The following is a 21,791-nucleotide window of genomic DNA, read 5'->3' on the forward strand; positions in this document are numbered from 1 at the left end:
CCTGAACACTCCAAAAAGAGGGCAGCAGAAGCCTCTGGGAGAGTTAGGGCATGTGAGGTACGGTGTGCGGCACACGGGCGGACGGGAGCTCCGCCACCAGCGCTCACCAGCGCAGCACTGAGGACGCGTCTCCACACTGCACATCTGTAAAGGGCGGGAGGGACACCGTGACGGGCGTGGCCTAACGCCACGCCCCTCTCCATTCTTTTCTACTCACTTTGCTTTAGTAAGGCCCGCCCTCCAGCCAATGAGGAGCGTCAGGGAGGCGTGACGCAGCCCAGTCGCAGAGCAGTCAAGTGTCCGCCGCTCCATCTGCGCTGTGGTTGTCGGTGCGGCCGGCGCTGCGCGATGTCCCAGAGCGGGGGTCCCGGGGACTCGGCCCTGCAGCCTGCAATCACGGCCCGGGACTGAGCGGGAGGATGTCGGGCTCCGCGCTGCAGTTCCTCGCCTTCCACGGCCGCCAGAGCTTGGGCCGCTGGATGCCCGGCCGGGAGGACGCTCTACTCGCCGTGGGAGAAGCTGAGCGGCCGCTGCTGCACAGCGCCCCGCCGCATGAGGGCGCTGATCCGTGGAACTGCCCGGCCGCTGGCTGCTGGTGCCGCAGCCTGGTGCTGCTGTGCGCGCTGAGCGCGGTGTGCTGCGCCTCGTTAGCGCTGGGCCGGCACTACGTGAAGGACCTGCTGGTGTGGGTGGAGAGCCTGGACAGTGTGGTCGGCGTGCTGCTCTTCATCGTCGGCTTCATCCTGGTGTCGCTGCCCTGCGTGTGGGGCTACATCGTGCTGAACGTGGCGGCCGGATACCTGTACGGCCTGGTGCTGGGGATCGGGCTGGTCGTCGTCGGCGTGCTGATCGGCACCTTCATCGCCCACCTCGTCTGCAAGAAGCTGCTCGCCCACTGGGTGCTGGCCAAGGTGGAGAGCAGCCAGCGGCTGGGCGCCGTCATCCGGGTGGTGGAGGGCGGCGGCGGGCTCAAGGTGGTGGCGCTGGCCCGGCTCACCCCCATCCCCTTCGGCCTGCAGAACGCTGTCTTCTCGGTAAGTGCACTCACCTTCATCTAGGGGGCTGGTGGGGACTACAACTCCCAGCAGGATGTGTAGCGGCTGACTGTAGTGGGGACTACAACTCCCAGCAGGATGTGTAGCGGCTGACTGTGGTGGGGACTACAACTCCCAGCAGGATGTGTAGCGGCTGACTGTGGTGGGGACTACAACTCCCAGCAGATGGAGAAGCTGTACAGATGGTGTAATGTTGGGGGGATGTTCTGGGTATTTAACCCCTTCTAGTATGACGACCCCTCATCAGGATAGGTCATCAGTAGTTGATCTGCAGGGTCTGCCGCTCGGGACCCCCAGTCACCTGCTAAGCCCCACACTTGCTGGCGGTGCTGTAGATGGTGTCGCCCCGTTTGTTTCAGTGGCAGCGATGCCTTTTATTAGACACCTGACTCTGACCCCTCTGCAGGTGATCGCTGGGGGTCCCAAGCGGAAGACCCCTGCTGCTCTGCCCTGAGGGCGGGCCGTCGGTGCCAGGAGGGGATCCTCACACCCTGCAGATTTTGCGGCTGCTGGTACAGATTTGGCGCAGATTACAGGGGTTTTCCAGGCGGCGCCGGATGCAGCGGGTCGGCAGCCCTGACTCCTGTGTAGTAGGCGGCTCTTGTGGTTGCAGGCGCAGTGCCCGTTGATCTCGCTGACGGCCGGCGCCGCCTGCTGATCCCCTCTAACGCTCTATTCACAAAGATTTCTTTTTTTTGTCCAATCTGCGTACCGATAGTTGCCCCCGCGGTCCGGAGGCTGAAGACGGCCGTCTGGCTGTAATCACGCCGGCTTGGGAAAATTCCTGTTTTGGCGCCATAGTTTTCTTTTCCCAGACTGCAGGTCTGCAGTTGTGTTGTAGAAGCCGGATGGCACTTGCATGAGTGAAGGTCCGCTCTTGCATGAGTGAAGGTCCGCTCTTGCATGAGTGAAGGTCCGCTCTTGCATGAGTGAAGGTCCGCTCTTGCATGAGTGAAGGTCCGCTCTTGCATGAGTGAAGGTCCGCTCTTGCATGAGTGAAGGTCCGCTCTTACATGAGTGAAGGTCCGCTCTTACATGAGTGAAGGTCCGCTCTTACATGAGTGAAGGTCCGCTCTTACATGAGTGAAGGTCCGCTCTTACATGAGTGAAGGTCCGCTCTTACATGAGTGAAGGTCCGCTCTTACATGAGTGAAGGTCCGCTCTTACATGAGTGAAGGTCCGCTCTTACATGAGTGAAGGTCCGCTCTTACATGAGTGAAGGTCCGCTCTTACATGAGTGAAGGTCCGCTCTTACATGAGCGAAGGTCCGCTCTTACATGAGCGAAGGTCCGCTCTTACATGAGCGAAGGTCCGCTCTTACATGAGCGAAGGTCCGCTCTTACATGAGCGAAGGTCCGCTCTTACATGAGCGATGGTCCGCTCTTACATGAGCGATGGTCCGCTCTTACATGAGCGATGGTCCGCTCTTACATGAGCGATGGTCCGCTCTTACATGAGCGATGGTCCGCTCTTACATGAGCGATGGTCCGCTCTTACATGAGCGATGGTCCGCTCTTACATGAGCGATGGTCCGCTCTTACATGAGCGATGGTCCGCTCTTACATGAGCGATGGTCCGCTCTTACATGAGCGATGGTCCGCTCTTACATGAGCGATGGTCCGCTCTTACATGAGCGATGGTCCGCTCTTACATGAGCGATGGTCCGCTCTTACATGAGCGATGGTCCGCTCTTACATGAGCGATGGTCCGCTCTTACATGAGCGATGGTCCGCTCTTACATGAGCGATGGTCCGCTCTTACATGAGCGATGGTCCGCTCTTACATGAGCGATGGTCCGCTCTTACATGAGCGATGGTCCGCTCCTACAGCGCCGCAGAGCCACAGTCTGCTCCATGGGGCAATTTCCGCGCGGATTTTGGGCGGATGTCTTCGCGGCCTGTGGACGAGATTTGGGTTAATCTTATTCACTTTGCTGCTGTAAATGCTGCAGATCTTGTGTGTAGACGGTCCGCACCCAAAGGGGTTAAATACATGGACTGTCCCTTTAACCCTGCAGTGCCGGTCCTGGATGACGGGTGTAGGGCCTAAGTGATCTGTAGGTTATAGAGGGTGGTGCGGTCCAGCGTACGGCTGTGAGGGCTACATACCGCTACTGGTAGGTTCACAAGCAGTCTGTGGGGCAGATGGTGCCGGCGTTAAATCGGTGGCCCGTTACAGGAGCCGCAAAGTGGGTGAGATTTAAAGGGGTGTTCTGGGCTTTTAATATTGCTGACTTGCCATTTAGGCCATCCATAGTTGACTGGCGGGGGTCCCCGCTAATCCTGCAGCCCCCTCTATCATCATCAGTGCCAGAACTGTAACAGATGGCTTCATTCCTATCGACCCCCTCCGGCTGTGACCACCGACGTAGAGGGCCGCAGGATCAGCTTGGTACTGGGTGTCGGACCCCCGCCAGTCAACTATTGGTGACCTGAGTGGTAGGTAATCAGTAGTAAAAGCCCCAAATACCCCTTTACCCCTGAAGTGCCGGGTCTGGGGGTGTCAGATGACGTGTGGGTGGTCTCCATGTCCTCTGTATACGGGGCTGTCGGCTGCTCCCAGGTACGTGGGACAGTTACATATAGATGTGATTTGCTTAAAGCGAACTGGTCATCAGTTATAAACCCTGCATGGTGCTTATATTGTGTGATGGGGGGTCCGGCAGCCTCGTTATCCTTGCCGATTCCAGTGGCAGACTCGCCCGGCATGTCACATCGGGTTGACTCTCTTCAGATCCCATTTATCTCTATGGCGGTGTACCCGGCCTTCTGAAAACAGCCAAGCAGGTGGGCACGCGGGGGGCACCGCAGTACTGGGTGCAGGCTTGTATAAGAAGAAGCTCCCAGGGGTCCATGTCACCTAAACTATACGCCATAGAACATAGTTTATGGGGATGTAGTCGCCGACCGCTTTCCTTAATTCATTGCAGTGCCCGGGTCTCGTGCTCTTCGGTCACGTCTGCGATACGCCCCATCAAGGAGAGACATTACTGGGAAGCTTTCCTCATAGGGTCCTGCACACCAAAGGCCCCCGTAGAAGTGAATGGGGGGCATAACTGCACATGCGATACGCTAGCAGACGCGCAATACGCTGGAAAAACACATCCGGAACTCACTGGACTAATTAACCATTTTCAGTCGGTGCCTCTCTGCCGCGTGCAGATGAATAGGTCTAGTGGATGCAAAAAAGTACAGTACAATTTGCCGATGCAAAATCTGCATGTGTGAAGGGGGCCTAAGGGTAGTCACATGCAGTACATCCGTGCGCTCTGATGACGAGACGGCTGCTCTACATTCCTGGCATCCAGATGAGCCGCGGGGCACCAGACAAAGATTTGCCTTCCAGATTATCTTGGTGGTTAATTTTTTTTTTTGCAAACTTCGTCATTAACCCCTTCTCGACATCCACTACCTAGTTATTACATGTAGATGCATGGAGTGTTATAGATCAGGCTTGGAAGCGGAGCGCCCTCTATATGCAGTGGTTGTCAGCTGTATTACATTTGATACGACGAGAATCAGAGACGGCCGCTCCTAACCTCAGACAGTAGGATTAGTAATGTTCAAAACACCAATTAAACGTGACATTTTGCTCACTTTGGCCGACCCCTGCTGACCTTGTGGCTCCTGCTGCTATCGGGAAGCCTCCAGTTGAAGTGCTCCAGCTGTAGGCCACTTCCACCTGGTGGTATTCTGCTGCAATATTAGTAAGCCAGGATTGGGTCTATAACTTTAAAGACGTACAAAAATTTTCATTATACACGGACCACCCTATTGGAGACCCCCATCTAGTAGCGCGTTGGACCTCCTTTGGCCTTCAGGACCACCTCAATCCATCATGGCATAAGATTCCACTGGTTGAAATCGTTCTGCAGCGATATCGGTCCATGCGGACAGGAAACCTCTTGTAGTTCTTGTAGATTAGATAGAAGAACTGACATGCCCTGATTGGCTGACAGGAAGGGTTCACCGATTCATGCTGCTTGCACCAAACCTCCACCCCTTCCCTGTCCATCAGCATAGTATAACAGAAATCTGGATCCATCTGACCAGGTGATGTTGTGTTTTTTTTACTGCTCAGGGATCCCGTTTTTGTGCTCTTCTGCCCCCCGGAGTCTTGTCTTATTCTCTTAGACAGTAATTGTGCTGGCGTTATTGGGGTCCTTCCTGTTTTACTTTGTTTAATGTGGTTCAAGAGAAGCGCCTTTGTATTTTGGTATACTGTATTTGGTAAGGTCTCTTTGAGCCAGGTTAGGTGGGTGTAAGGTGACATTGGTGGCTTCTGCGAAGAGATATCCCCCGTGCGACGGATATACCGCACTTTTCGGACTATAAGACGCATCCTGGTTTAGACTATTGAATATAGGATAAAAATATTACATACTAATTTAAAACTTCCAGGTTGTCTAAAGGACTGGAGGGTTTAGTTTAAGTGGATAACCACAGTGGCCCAATAGTAATCATGCCCCCTCCAAGTGGACTTATAGTAATTGTGGGCCTAGTGGTAAAGGTCTCATTAGTTGTAGTGGCCACCGTGGTAATGGTGCTCTCAGTAATAATACATAATGATCAGTTACAGCGTTTGCACTGTAACTGATCATAAAGGAAGCAGTCAGAGGGGTCTTGTGCTGCCAGACCCTTCTGACATTGGACCAAAAGATATGCACACTTGGGCTTTTTTTATATAGCAAGAAAAGGAAAAAAAATCTTAAGGTATATCTTCACACTAGCAAGTGCGATATCGGGCCTTGCTTGATATTGCACTCAGCAACTCGCGTTTTATGTAAGTGTGTAGATGCTACCATTGTTTACTTTTTGGCTGAAGGATGATTTTTATTTGAGCTTAAAATCCATTGTTCAGCCAGAGAGCTGATAGCAGGGACTGCAGGGTGTGTTTCTCCATGGGAGTGCTGATAACATTGTATTTAGCTGCAGTCCCACAGCAGAACAAAAGAGCTGTATGCAGATAAGGGACCACGCTGTTAGCAGGGAGGCTCATTTACATGCAAATGAAGATAATAACCTGCTAATGGGCATTAGGGCTTATTAACAGCTTATGCAAAATGATTGTTCAAACTGTCAGTCATCCTATCTTTTTGAGCGATCATCTTTGTGCGTAATTGGGGCTTTAGTCTGAAAAATATGGTGACTTGTTCTGGTGTGTACCACTGGGCACGCAGGAGTCTTGTCAGGTGGTTCCGGCACGTAGAGAGACTCATAGCTTCACTAAGTCGAATATGAAACAGAAGCGCAGTCAGACTGGTTCCTGGGTGTTTGATCTATTGACGAGAAAAGAGCCGACCGCCATCACTGAGCACCCGTCCCCCACAGGGGTTGTTATTGTACAACTGGTTACGAATTAAAGACCTTCTGAGCATCATGCCACACGTGAGGGCTTTTTAGCAGCGGGTCCCTGATACTTGGCCTGCGATCGCTTTTTTTTTTTTTTTTTTTTTTTTTGTCCTCACCATGTCCAGTTGGGTATTCCTTAAGATCTCCTCTGAGGGCGACCAGAGATGGGCATGAGTCCTGTAACAAGTGACCCAGAAAAAGTTGGTAATGGGTCTGCAGCTGCGGATACCCTCCTAAGCCTCGAACCAGGCAGGTCCTTCTCCTGTCCCCACCTGGGGAATCACACTGGACCTGGTTGTCTGTGTTATAGCCCAACCCTGCTAAGAAATAAGTTGAGTGTTCAGATGTTAGTTGGAGCACCAGCGTTGTATACAGCCGCCTGTTTGTCAGAATGACTCTTGACATCCTCCTCTGACCCCTATCATTGATGAGTTGTTCGCATCCACAAGGTCCTCTTTCTCTGGATGTCTTCTTCAATCACACCATTCTTGGTCTACTTTCCACACCGTTGCATGAGAAAACCCCACACAGTTGGCGGTGTATGAAGTCCTGGCCCGGCTAGTCTAACACCGACAACCGGCCTCATTGGAAGTTGCTCAATTCTCCCATCCTAATGTGGATTCGCACTGAAACTGATCCACGGAAATCCTGCCTCTTCATTTTATGCGGCGTTGCGGGGCCGGTTTCTATACACGGAAGCGCCAATCATGAAAGGGCCGGGTCTCTAATAAAGAGGACATTCTGTGTAATATGCTCCACTGCTAGCTGTGGCTTACAAATACTGAGGCAAAGTACTAGCCCAAATCCTGCCGTGGGAAAGTGGCCTATGGCTACTATAAGTCTATAAGCCTTATGGGAGTCGCAGGTAAATCAGAGTTGAGATGCAGCTTCCAGCGTTCGGTTTGGGGAGGATAAAATGTTCCATGAGATTGGAAACTTTTAAGAAAGTCGAATGTTCCGTAGATCTCTCCTCACCTCGGAGTTACTGACGCTACCCTTCTGTAGCCCGAGGCGGACAACCACTTTAACCATGACATTCTTTCCATCATGTGTGATGGGTACAGAGCCTGTGCTTTATTCTCCTCGCTGCGCCAATGACTGTAGAGCCGTGTAGAGGAGCGCGTGTAGCGGGGTCGTGTTGGTTAACCTCCAGCTGACGAACATAAATGGATTTTCACACTCAAGGTTGCAAAGTAAGAACATTATTCATGAATGTACAGTGAATGCGTCGGGTTATACATCGGTGTGCTCAGGGATTCACTCAATGGTCCCACTGGGGGGGGGGGGGGGGGGAGGAAGTGATTGGACATGGCCTCAAACTTACGGCTAACTAGCCCAGATGGGTAAGCCACTTGGGCGGATGAATAACACTGGTGTATTTGATGCAGGATCTATGGGGAGCCCTGACTTCAGTCTTCCCAATCCCACTGTTCTGCCGGCGGATATAATGCGTTTACAGTGGGCGACTGTCGGCTAAATGACTGCGCGAGCGCTGACCTTACCGCTGGCTTGCTGGCGCTCGGGCAGAGCTTATATACTAATGTTGGAAACTCCAGATTATAATATATGTCAATGCAGAATGTGTATGCATATATCTTTTCATTAAAACTTCAGGAACTTTTGAAATGCCCTATAAATGTATCTTCTAGTCGTCTAAACCATTGTTTATCAAAAGCATTACCTAAGTGGAATACGCCCTGGTGTGGTGCGGAGTGTTAAGGCAGCAGAATGCTCACGACCTGAGGTTTTGAGTTCATTTCCCGCATTGGTTCAGGTAGCTGGCTCAAGGTTGACTCAGCCTTCAGTTCTTCCGAGGTTGATAAAATGAGCACCCAGCTTCTTGGGGGGGCAATAAATTACCTGAAAGCACTGCGGAATAAGTTGGCACTATACAAATAACAAGTCCCTTCCCTAATACAAGGCTTCACTCCTATTTGAAATCCCTTCATTACACTTTTGGAACCTTGTTGTAGTCTGAGCTGCTACAATGTATCAGTGGAGCCTGGGCTGTTTAGCTCACAGAGCATTGCTTAAAGGGGTTGTCCCGTGAAACCAAGTGGGGGTATACACTTCCGTATGGCCATATTAATGCACTTTGTAATATACATCGTGCATTAAATATTGGCCACACAGAAGTTATACACTTACCCCCTCCTGTGCTGGCGTCCCCGTCTCCATGGCGCCGACCAAAGCCGCCTTCTGCCTGGATTAGACGCGCTTGCGCTGAAGGGGCCGCTCCGGCGTGCTCACGCCGCACAGGTTTTCTGCGCATGCGCAGAAGACCTCTGCGGCGTGAGCACGCCGGAGCCGGACAGAAGAGGGCTGAGAGCGCAAGCGCGTCTAATCCAGGCAGAAGAAGGCTTCGGTCGGCGCCATGGAGAGGGGGACGCCAGCACAGGAGGGGGTAAGTGTATAACTTCTGTATGGCCAATATTTAATGCACGATGTATATTACAAAGTGCATTAATATGGCCATACAGAAGTGTATGACCCCACTTGCTTTCGCGAGACAACCCCTTTAAACCCTCCGCTTATGTCGTACTTCTGATACGTTGCTTGTGTACTTTGTATTCCTTCAAAAAAGCGGTGACGCTCTAGCGCCGTTCAAAGGTTAGAAAGCATTTGTTACAGGACTTACACTATGTAATGGTTTAAGGTAATTTGGTGACTTGCGAGGCTGTCATAAAGGGCGGCGGTGGCAGTCTGTACTTTGGCTTGTTGTCTCATCAGTACTTTATCTCTCTGGGTATCTGTATATACAACACGGACTCTTCTGCGTGTCCTTGAACAGTTTGGCGTTGCCGTCCTTTTACGTGTCCTGATCAGCCAAATTAAGAGTTGTTCTCTATCCTTGTTCTGCGATCAAACAAAAACCCGCTGGTTTGTTCTTTGATCACCTTTTTTTTTTTGGCAGCACATCTTCCAGTGTAAAAGAAGCGATGTGCTGCTGACAATGGGGTACGTTTAGGGGTGGTCGGCGGGCGGTTTGTTCCTTCCTGCCCCTCTTGGTAATTCCCATGCAAAAATTAACGCCGATCGGCTTGCTGCATTAAGCAATCTGCTCCTGTAAAAAGACTCCAGGTCTCCACGGACATGTAGAACAAGCGCACCGCGGTGTCGTGCTGCTGATCACTATCCGCGGTCTCACTGAAGACCGAGTTACAGGAGAGAAGCCGAGAGATGACCTCCTAGGGTACGGTTTCACGTGGCGCGGATCGTCCGCAATGAAAACTTTGCAACAAAATATGCATCATTTCCGCATCAAAATCCTCATGTGGGTTTTGACGTGGAGATGATACAGACGTATTTTCCCGTGCAGGCAATCTGCAATGTTCCTTTTCGTTAAAACATTACCTAAGGGAGGCATAACACAGGCGTATGCGCAATTGTTCACACCTAAGTGCACCGCATTTGCACTATGCTGAAGCGCCAAAAAAAAAAAATCATTTCATTGTATTTTTGCGCCGCAGAGAATGCTCATTGTTTTTCCAGTGGAATTGCGCAGTGCTGTGTCTCTACTTGGGTATTGCGTGTACATTTGTGCACCCCCATAGACTTCTATGGGTACTCAATTGCGAACATGAAAGCGTATCTAGTCGAAGGTGACTGCAAAAGCAGATTTAAATAAAGGGGTTGTATGAGATTAAGAAAAGATGGCTGCTTTCGTTCAGAAACTTTTCTACGTCCGACTTTGAGCGGTTTACTGCAGCTCAAAAATCTGCATCAAAATCCATGGTGGAGACTGCAGCGGTTGGTGCATGCACACGGGCGTATGCGTATTTTGGTCCACAAATACACAGGGTGTACATGGGCCAAATACGCCGCCTTGTTCTGCCTGTTGGCAGTCTTGCCCTGTATGTACTACGCATTGACACGAGTAAGTCACAGGTTTTCTGCATATTTCGTGCGGATTTACACGCGCCAATTGATATCAATGGGCTTATACAGTGCTGAATACGTACCAAGATATGACATGCTGCATATTTTATTACGTGCCAAAATACGCTCAATTAAACTAACCCACTGAAATCAATGGGGTCTATTCACACGTGCAAAAACTGCGCACATAATGCGCAACACAATTACACTTGTGCGAATGAACACGGCCTTAGGGCTCATGTGGGACGCATTTGCCGCAGACTTTCCAGATGGAAAATCCTTAGTATTTACAGCAGGATGAACGACTTTTTCCAAATGTCTTTCACGCTGTGGAAACATTTGCGCATAGTTGGACCTGTGGTGCGTGTTTTTTTTTTTTTTAAATCTGTAACATCGGTTTATGCTGAGCATTTCCAATGTGAATTTCACTTTGCAGCACAAAGTGTGCAAGCCGATGCAAATCCAGTGTTTCTGCACCAAAATTCACAGCGGACCCGCAGTGTGTTAGCGTGCCCTAAAAGACGGTTTTATAGTGGAGTTTTTGGGGAGCTTGAGGGGAATCTACTTCATACAGCAGCGCTTCTTCCTGCCATCACATCTAAGATCACAGGAGGTTAGAGATCTTTCTCTGCAGTACAAATCTGGGATCTTGGCCATCGCCTTCCTGAAAGCCCCCGGTAGCCCCCCTGTAGGTGCCGCTCCGCAGTAAGACTTCCTCTGTCTCTAGGAAAGTGTGAGCGCTAATCCTCTTACCCCGATGAGGTGACTTACACTGAAGTCAGGTTCCATTAGCTCTGTAATCCCAACAATCCTGGCTTTATGTGATATCGGTGTTCAGGAGGGCCGCGGAGTTACTCCTCTAGGATGGTACTGTGCGCCGTCCTCGGGTTACCGCTATAGAAAAATGGACGTTCTTGATTCCTTCTACTGATCTTGTTCTTTACTCTTTTCCGATAGTGTAAACTTAGGCGGCTGCTGCAGGAAATGTTCATTGCAATAGTACATGAACAAAGCTACCGCCCTCAAAGGGGTTGCAGAGTGTTTTTTTGTTGTTTTTTTCCCCTTTTGAATCCCCCCCCCCCCCCCCCCTGCTGTGCAGCTCCTGTTTCCCCTCTGATGTAGTGCTGACAGTCTGCAGTCAACATGTGCATCAGACATCAGACTGCTGCAGCCTTCAAGTACTGCGGTCTATGATTGCTGCAGCAGCCTATATCCCGTAAACGGGTTGACTGCACCCTGTGCCCACAGACTTGGCGCAGAGAACTGGGCTGCAGGGAGCCAGGAGAGGGGAGGATAGGATGTTGTGTTTTAAAACCTGGGCAGCTGAATTTCAAAGCAAAAAATTATGACAGCCCCTTTAAAGGGGTAGTCTGGGCTCGTTTCAACTGATGAACTATTCTCTAGATAGGTCATCAGTAGTTGATGGATGGGGGTCTGCCGCTCAAGACCTCCATCCACCAGCGGATCGTCCAGCCCATTGTCATCAGCGGACAGGGGAGGACGTGCGGGCGCCAGCTTTACTCCCTCTGAAACCAGTGGGAGAACCGTTCTGCTGCTGCACTTCCTGCCCACGGCAGGATGTCCGTAATGGAAGCAGGAAGTGCAGTAGCAGCGTGGCTCTTTCATTGATTTCAATGGGAGTAAAGCTGGAGGCTGAACTTTCTTCCCTGTCCGTGGATGTAACTATGCCCAGACCGTTGCACTGAGCAGGGGGTCAGATGATCATCTGGGAGGCGGTGGACCCCCATCCATCAACTGCTGACCTCCTATTGAAACAAACCCAGACAACCCCTTTAAGGCTGGTGCGTACAGCTGTAGTACAACTCCTTTGCAGTGCCGCCTATTAATGGTAGCTTACCTACAAGTCAATATCTACCTTTATTAGGCCATGTAATGTGACTGGGGATATAAACCAAAGCCAGACAAGTACAGACAGGCTCTCTTGGGATTTTCGCCCCTCATCAACGTGCAGTAGGTTGATGGTTGGGTGAGAGGCCTATGATGTAGGTTGGGAGGGGTACAGATTCTCCTTATAGAGACCACTCAGGTGTGAGGAGAACTGAAAGGCCATGCAATGCTCCTCTGGGAAATTTTGGTATGCAAATTGAAGATGTTAGAATACCTCTGCAGCGCCACCTATTAGCAGGCAGCATCCTGCAAGTCAATGCCGGACCTTTTACTAAGCCTTGGAGCAATGACTGGATATGTAAGCCAAAGGCCGCCTGCACACGGGGGTATTTGCATTGCGAAATTGGAAGCGGACGTTCGCCTCCGGATTCCGCAGCGAATACTGCCTATAGCATGCTATTAAACGATTCTTCCTCCACACGAGCGGAAATCAACTGCAATGTTCTGCTCACGGAGGAAAAATCACAGGATCTTCGCTTTTTACATGGATGGCTTCCATTGAGTCAATGGAAGCTGCCCGATCCACGACCCTTCCGCAATGACATTGCAGAAAGGTCACGGAGTCCACGTCATCGCTAGGCGATGACGCGGGAAAAGCAGTAATTAAAAAAAAAATAAAAAAAAAAATCTGAACTGTGCATGTCCGGCGGCTCAGACCATCCGCAGTACAGAGAAGATAAAAGCAGGGCAGGTACATGCGGATGCCGGCTGGGCACGGGGTCGGATGCCGTATGCAGTGCAGCCGGCCAAAGCCAGGGTCTTTAGAAGGAACAGATAAGCATTAACAGTTTCAGGGTTTTTGCTCCTCATCGGTGTGCAATACGCTGCTGTGTGAGAGGCCGGTCATGTGGGGTCTGGGGTGTGGAGGGTTATGGTTTCTCCTTCTGGAGACCCTCTAGTGGGCAAGGAGGCCTAAGCATGAAATACTCCTGGGAAACTATGTACAAACCTACTGTAACCTGACGAGAGGGGGAAATCCTGAAACGGTCGTCTGTACATGGTTATCTTATCCTTCTGGAAAACACCCGGCTTTTGGCTTTTATTCCCAGTCGCGTCACAAGGCCGGTCAAACCAGAGATTGTCGTTGTAGGAAAGCTTCCTCCTAGTAGGTGGCTGCTAAGACATTATACCAGCTCCGATGTGCATGGGATAAAAAGTGGCATGCAGAATAGAGGGTCCCAGTAGTCACAGCAGGCAGCCCCTCCCCAGGGTCCTTAGTAGGCAGGCACATCCTTACTCTGTTCACCAATAACCACAGCAGCATGGTAAACCCCAGCTTTTCTCAAGTCCTAGCAGGACCGCTCCCCTGCCCCGCAGCCCTCGGCCCTCAGACGCAGCTTGGCCAAAATGTAAGAAAAGCAAGGTCTCCCATTGGAGTCCCGAATGCAAAACCTCTACAAGCACCAAATAGGCAAGGCAACATCTAGATTAGGTAGCAGAAGTGTTGATAGCATGGATTGCTCCTCCGCTCCCCACATAATACATGGGGAGAGAACCAGCGGGCCCGCTGCTGAAGAGATTGGCATCCACATATTGGCTTCCTGGCAAAGCAGTATAAAGACGTGAGTATGGCAATTGGCACAATATAATTGCCATGTAAAAACGCATGCAAATAAGTTTTGCCAGTGCCAACAGTCCGGCTGTAGCTATAATGCAGCTCACGATGACAAAATACAGAATGGAATTAAAAAGACGGCTCCAGCGCTGTATCCCAGTACAGGCATCCTATATTGATATAACAATCAGAAGGAATGCCTGACGATGGTCTACCGTGACACTAAGTTATAGCCATGAGCCTTGCCTCTTATTAGGAGCCTCATGAGTTAACTCTGCGTGATGACATACAGCGCTCGCTGGGGACGTCTTGAAGCATTGCGAGCTCTTGAGTATTCGGTCTTGTGGTGGAATGTGGTTTTCTACAGACCGGCCTTGTTATTATGGTGACGTACAAGTTTGCGCGCAGACGAAATGCAGCCGGCAAGTGTATAGTTAGCTACCGTATGTCGTGTGGGTTGTGGGTTATGCTCGAGTTTCCTCAGTCATGGAGAGTCCTCAACCGATCATAAACAAGTATCGTATCCAACATATTTTCATAATTGAATGTCGCCTTCTCTTCCTTCTTGCCACATCTCCGCCTAGCCTAGATGTAAAAATTTGCACTGGTCTAATGTTACATTGGTAACTACAAACAAAAATGAAAGCTGAATTTGATTGTATGTGGTAGAATTAAGAAGCCCCTATGGAACTTGAGAGCAGCATCTGGATTGTTTATTGTAGGTAGGGCGTGTTTCATGTCTGTGCGGAGGTTCCGTCACAGAATCGGCTCCATACTGGAAGAAATGGTGCCGCCTGCAGTGCTTTTTCTTCCATCCAAAACCTGGGCAGCTGGACAAAAAGTGGATGGACCCAATTATAGTCAGAGGTCCAGCCGACTGTTCGGTTCCATCCAGCGACACTGCCTTTTGGCTGTGGGGATTCCCCTTTCCTGCTCCCCAAACAAAGCGGGTAAGCCGAATCCCCACTGCAGGTGTGAAACCACTCTCTTAGAATTTTTTTAGGCCAACATCGCCCCCTCTGGATGTTGTTGGAATTTTTTTTCCCATCTGCCATCACAACATGCTCAGATGATACTCTGTAGCTCTAGTACAAAGGATAAGTGAAAACTTGCCGTATGGCAGACAGACCAACTACAAAATCGGCAAGACTATTGATTATATGTTTTCTGATAATCCCTATTTTCTGGACCTCTAAAGCTCCCTGAGGAACAACCACAAAACCTCGCAGAGGTGCCTATTTTGGGGTAGTTTAGTGGGTCGCTTTAACCCTCTTAAAAGCGAAAGGGTGTACATGTGTACCCTCTGGTGGCATAGTTTGTATGGTGCCATTTGAATGTCATGACCACCTGTGCCTTGTGAAAATCCCTAGGGCTCCCATGTATTTCTGTATATTGAGATGTGCCTGTAGCAAGACTTAATAGAATGCCCTCAGTAAGATGGATGGTCACCAGTTCAAGCCCTTTATGGGGGCTTAAAGTAAAGGTAAGATGCATAAAGGTGTTGTTTTTTTTTTTTCTTTTCTTTTTTTAATACTATGCGTTGCCTTAAAGGGGTCTTCTCATCAGAGACCATGTGGGCGCCATACAGGTAGGGGGTGCTAGTGTGGGGTGGCCCCACTAGGATGTCCATGTACAGGAGTTGTTTTCGCGAGACCCTTCTAATAATGAAGCGAGACTTGAGGTTACTTTCACTTCTCTTTCTTGTAAGAATCTATTCTCCTTCCACTTCTTGCTGGAACAGAAGCCGGGGCCTCGTGAGACGTCTGCAGGAGATGGGACTGATAAAATTGTATATTTTATGAGTCTGTGTCTAGCGGCGGGTAAAAGATCCAGGACAATCTTCTCGCCGTCAGCCGCCTCCGCTCGTTTCTGTTTGAAATGGAATTTTATGAGATAAGACGGGACAGAATCTCCGAGTAGGACAAGGAGTATCACTAGATTACCGTGTAAACCAAAACCCGCCACAGCGACTGCATGCTCGGTGTGTGCGCCCGACCTTACCCGCTCTACCGGACCACAGATACTGCAGATTCCAAGTGAATATTACTATCTGGTTTTGGCGTTATAATAATCTAATAATCATAATCTTTGTATAGCGCCAACTTATTCCGCAGCGCTTAGATGTTCTTCTAGCTTTCAAGAGATGTAACACATTAAAGGCTGTGGACATATATATGGTATGTTTTCGCTGAACAGCATTTTTGTAATTGGGTTTATTAAAGGTGTTTTTTTTTTTTTTTTTTTGCTTCTGCAGCTTCCATATAACATAGTATACAGCAAACTGCAGCAATAAGATGAACCATCTTATTGGCTGACTTTATGATCAGATCAAATTTTGGTTATAAACCAGCTGGGAACGTTGAAGGGTTGTTCCACGGCTGTACTTTTTAGCCAACTTCATCTATATTTACCTCCATCTCTCAGCAGCTATGGGCCGGACCAATACAAAATAAACTTTTTCATGATTCTATTGTTATCAACTTAAGGCTGGGTTTACACGACTGAGTCGGCTTCTGCATGCGGGAGGCCCACAGCGGATTCTGGCTGTGAGCCCTGCCGGTGAGCCTGCGGATGGCAAGTAATTGTATTGTATTTCTGTCGCTTAGCAATGACTCTTATACCCACATACGGGCTGCGGGTATATCCATGACCGGAAGGGGCACAATGGCCTCTATGGTCGTGGATTCTGCGGTAAAATAAACTAAGCTCCATTTTGTTTTCCGCAAACTGATTACGCAATTCCAACCCCCATATGTGAAATTGTGTAATCTAATGTATCTGGTTGAACTGCGCATTACCACAGATTATACAATCGCAGAATCCGAAATTCAAATCCAGTCGTGTAAAAGCGGCCTGACCGTGTTAATGATACAAATGGTAAGTTTCAGTTTTACTAACTCCCAATACTATAATTATCTTCCCCCCCCCCCCCCCCCCCTCTTCAACCATATGAATTACATTGCTAGTCTTTCTTAGAATCGCTTCCCTTTTATTTAATTCTGAAATATTCATCAAGGTGGCACGTTTTCGTCTGTCCCCTGCCGGTCAGCTCTACAGCTTTGATCACTTTATAATTTGATATAAAATGTGTTTTTTATTTATTTTTATATTGTGCTATCACGGTTGGTCTATTGTAGGCTATGATGGAACATTTAAATTGATACGGTGGTTTCTGATGCAATATGAGGTTGTGATTGTGTATTGCAGTGGTGGCAAACCAAGCGTGCCAGGAGGCATTTGGAGCTGTCACCCCAGCACAGACGGGCGGGTAAATGATTGCACCAGGGATGACGTCACCGCTAAGGTCGTTGGCGCTCGTGCAGAGTGTTTACGCAGCAGAGTTCTGCCCAATTTAGATGGGACCAGCTGTTGGGCTAATGATGCCCATAGATCACCTCGGTGATGCTCGCTCCTGTGCTTTACACAGGAGCGAGTATCGCTGAAAGCACTGCCTGCCACCATGGAGACTGATCGGGCCGGGAAGCTCTTTACACCCTTTATGTGGTCTGTCTTTGACGTCCTGCTAGGAACTGGTCATCCAAGAACTATTATACAGATTTTTAACCCCTTATTATTTTAATCGCACTCTGAATATCATTTTAATTTTTGGGGATAACCGTGTGATCCACTATTTCGTTTATTTCGTTTATAACAGGTTTTTTTTCTCTTTTCTTCTCCCCCCTTTTTTTTTTTTTCTTGTTCCTGCGTACATTTTACTTTCTCCTTATATATTTTCACATCGTCTATAATTTATATACTTTTTGTATACCTTTTACATACTTTATGCATGTTTTATGGCTAGCATTCCACCAAGCAATTTTGTAAAAGGGGGCTGCATCTCCGAAACGCGTTAAATTATATGCTGAGTGCCTACCAGGAATTCACAAGGTCTGTCCAAACAGGAGCCGCTCTTAGTTTTGGGTCATAGAGGACGGCCCGAGTCTTTGGGTGCATCTCCCCACGTGTGAACGGTCCCCAACAGTAACATGCTGTCGCACGCATACACGCTTCATATCTGAATAAATGCGCACACTTACTGGATGGGTTCCTAGTTCTAAAAATGCCCCTTTTGGCAGAAAGTCCCCAAATGGGGAAGGCTGGATTCATGACTATATAATCTCACAGATGGGCGAATGGAGTTCATGATAAAAGTGAAGGCAACCACTTCTCCAATACACCTGCAGCCAGAAGCAAGGTTGGCACCGCCACTAAATAAATGAAATGTAAAAGTGCACAAAGGCCAAGGGTGCGACATATCCGGTAGCATCGCCAACACGCCCAGACTCGGGTGCCAACACGCTTAGTATCTGAATAAAACTGCATAACTACTTCTACTAACCACATAAACACACAAGGCTGTCCTGGGGTTAGTATACACGGCTGTCCTGGGGTTAGTATACACGGCTGTCCTGGGGTTAGTATACACGGCTGTCCTGGGGTTAGTATACACGGCTGTCCTGGGGTTAGTATACACGGCTGTCCTGGGGTTAGTATACACGGCTGTCCTGGGGTTAGTATACACGGCTGTCCTGGGGTTAGTATACACGGCTGTCCTGGGGTTAGTATACACGGCTGTCCTGGGGTTAGTATACACGGCTGTCCTGGGGTTAGTATACACGGCTGTCCTGGGGTTAGTATACACGGCTGTCCTGGGGTTAGTATACACGGCTGTCCTGGGGTTAGTATACACGGCTGTCCTGGGGTTAGTATACACGGCTGTCCTGGGGTTAGTATACAAGGCTGTGCTGGGGTTAGTATACACGGCTGTCCTGGGGTTAGTATACACGGCTGTCCTGGGGTTAGTATACAAGGCTGTCCTGGGGTTAGTATACACAACAGTTGGCAGTTTATGCCGATACCAGATGAGTTTGCCTGGCTTTCTGTACTTGTTGCCACCGTGACTCATGGACACCTACACGTTTATTTGGGGGAAGTGCTGACTTTGTTCTTTGGTCCCCAACTCCTAACTTTGTCGCCCATCTGTCATTCTTTAAACTTTGCTAAAACTAAACATGGACTTGTGGACTTTTCAATCTTTCCAGAGCCACTAATGTAGGGAAACCTGGTCTGTAGAGGTTGTCATGGTCTGCAAAGCCACTTTGCCTGAGGTTGAGGTCTTCTGTATCGTGACCATTTTGTCCGCATGTAGATACAGGTTCACCTGCTGTATACTCTCCTGACAACACTCCCTGGCACCGCTCTCATGTGTCTACATGCTGCAGGAATTGGATTGTAAATAATTAACTCTTAATGGACTATGTGTGAAAATGGAAAATCACCCCTCAAGGTAACACGAACCCATGAATTCTGCCACTGATCTGCATTAAAGGGCCGCATACCATAGAGCAAACTGCAGGCCTTCAGCTGCTGCACAACTCCAACCTGCAGAGTCCCTTGAGCTGTAGTTTTGCACTAGTATAAAGTCTTGAGTATCCTCTCCTATTCTTGGTCCGTCTAGACTTTTAAGGGAACGTTTATAGACATTAGGTGTACGAAGCCTCCCAATGTATGGGCACCGTTCTTCAAGGGTATGTCCTACTTCTCAAGATGGTGTTGTGTTTTTTTTAAAATATATTTCTGGAATGCATCTAAAATGATGGGGGAGAAGGAGGGGAGAGCAACTTTGCAAGTAGTTTAGCCATACGTACCTCAGCGGTCACGGACTACAAACGTCTCGTACTTCTTGCTGACCTACCAAATGTATATCGGAAAGAAGTAAGATCGATGGATGGCCATATGACTGCAGGATCGGACTATTTGTAGTCTGTTTAAAGTGTGACCACGCAGGTCACCGTAGCCGCTGTGTACAAAATAGAAAAACAAGCGATAAGACTGTTTACAAAGCTGCATATTTTTAAAATTTTAATTTTGCATTGGAACAATGTAGAAAGACTAGAATTAAAGCAGCTCTTTGGTCCCAGAACCACAGGGAATGGGGGTATATTTAGCCTGAGGTCCTCCTTTATTCCAGTACAGCCCCCAATCTGCCACTTGTTACACGCTATCCAATATGCACTATTCATCTGTAATCTGCCGCTGCTTTCTGATTGGCCAGGGCTGCTCAACTGAGCAGCCCTGACCAATCAGAGCAGCATCTAACGTTTTAGACTGCCAATGCATTGGCTAGTTTCCAAAAAAACACCAGCATCTTGGATCACTGGAGCCCTGAGCTGTTTTTATATCTCTTCTGCCAGTGCTGAAGTCTCGCATCCTAGGCACCATCACGCCAGGAGTCAAGATCTGTGACGCTGCAGCGGTCAGGTGACTTCCTGCGATGGCATATTCCAAAACAAACAGTTCGGCCGTAGCTGCACCCCTTCTGCAGCGGAGGGGTAAGGACTACTCCTTGTTTATCCGCAGTTCCAGATATTGAGGGAATGTTGTCCGGTAATTGGATAACCCCTTTAAAGGGAACCTGTCATTCCCTTTGAGCCAAAGTAAGCTGTTTCATACTCCCCAGGTGCCCTGATGGTATGACATCTACTGATTTTCAAAGGGAAGCAAGCATGATATCTTTCATCCTTTGCACTAAGTTTTCTTGGCCAACTACTGATCTTCGGTCCTCCATGTTGTCCATTTCTTTGTACTACTTCAAAAGAACTTGAACAGCACATCTTGAAACCCAAGTCTGCTTTGAAATCCTATCGGGAGAGTCCTTGCTGATAGCAGTGTAAGCACCTTGTGTCTTGTTGCTATGCTCAGTCTTGCCATGGTGTATGACCTGTGACATGAAACTGTCTTCCACAACCTCTCCTTTGTAGCAGAGTGGGGCTGTTCCTCGCCCAGTTTTAAGCCTCCTACACTGCTGTTTGTGTCAGTCTTTCAACTACCTCTGAAAATGATGATCATTATCACCTGTTAGGTGTATAATTAATTATACCAGACTCTAATCCTACAAACTCCCTTACAGTGTGCCTAGTAGAATCAATGCTGCTTTGAATGCAAAGTCACCCCAAATATTAATTTGATTTACATTTCTCTTATTCATTCATTTAGCATTTTGTTAATTGACAAACTATTAACATTTCTACTTTGAGAGCCTTCGTACTTTGCTGCGTTCTTCTGCACACCTGCCTAAATGTTCTGCACAGCACTGCAGCTAATGAGTGAGTGTGGGCACACGGAGCCTACACTGCGTGTGCGTGATGTACAGCGGCAGATGCCAGGGAGCGAGTGAGCCATTGTCCTTGGCACTTCTAGTCACCTCCTCCATGCCAGGCGCTGGTAATTAGCAGTATCCTCTCCTGGCATGTGCTGCTATGCTGTGTGTGGAATATTTTTCGAGTACATGCTGATTGTGATCGAGCCCGGTAAATACCAAATTTTTTTTTTTTTTAATTGCTCACAAGTGATTATTAAAATCTATCTGTTTAGTTATTTGCACATTACGCCATCATATGCCCACAGTCTCCTAGTGAGTAATAATCATACCACTCCATTGATACCAGCTGGCTATTCTCTACATGGGTTATCGGTAGAGATGAGCGAACGTACTCGGTAAGGCCGATTTCGCAATTGAGCACCGCGATTTTCGAGTACTTCACTACTCGGGTGAAAAGATTCGAGCTCTCCTCCCCCCCCCCCCCCCACCCCCACTCCCCTCTGCAACCCACGGCGCACCCCCAAATCTTTTCACCCGAGTAGGGAAGTACTCGAAAATCGCGGTGCTCAATTGCGAAATCGGCCTTACCGAGTACGTTCGCTCATCTCTAGTTATCGGCACTTTATTTATTTATTTTTCATCATACTGCGCATGATGGCGTACGGGAGCTACGCCGTCATGTGCCATGTAGAATTGCTGCAATACGCAGCGGTAAAATGTGGGGCTTTATGCATATTGCCATGGGAATGAGCTAATGGATATTAGACTCCACACTATGCCTCACACTCACTCATCATCACCATAGCATCTACAGCAAACTTCATGCCTCCCATCATCTATATCCACACGAGCGACGTGAAGCGACCTCTCCTTCAAACACGCAGGCCTACATTGCAAAATGTCCACTTTTACATCAATCATCTGTTGAGGTTCCACGACGG

The 21,791-nt window shown here is 48.8% G+C and overlaps 1 protein-coding gene across 1 annotated transcript in view; it reads left to right on the forward strand.

Moving 5' to 3' along the window:
- The first annotated feature begins 277 nt into the window (after nt 1-277).
- Nucleotides 278-21,791, forward strand: part of TMEM64 (transmembrane protein 64) — a 29,627-nt gene continuing 8,113 nt past the window's right edge. Inside the window, exon 1 of the mRNA XM_066578431.1 lies at nt 278-1,034. Coding sequence (XP_066434528.1) covers nt 420-1,034 — 615 coding nt within the window. The 5' untranslated portion in view covers nt 278-419. The remainder of the gene's footprint in view (nt 1,035-21,791) is intronic.

This window comes from Eleutherodactylus coqui, chromosome 9 (assembly GCF_035609145.1).
Source record: "Eleutherodactylus coqui strain aEleCoq1 chromosome 9, aEleCoq1.hap1, whole genome shotgun sequence".
Classification (NCBI taxonomy): Eukaryota; Metazoa; Chordata; class Amphibia; order Anura; family Eleutherodactylidae; genus Eleutherodactylus; species Eleutherodactylus coqui.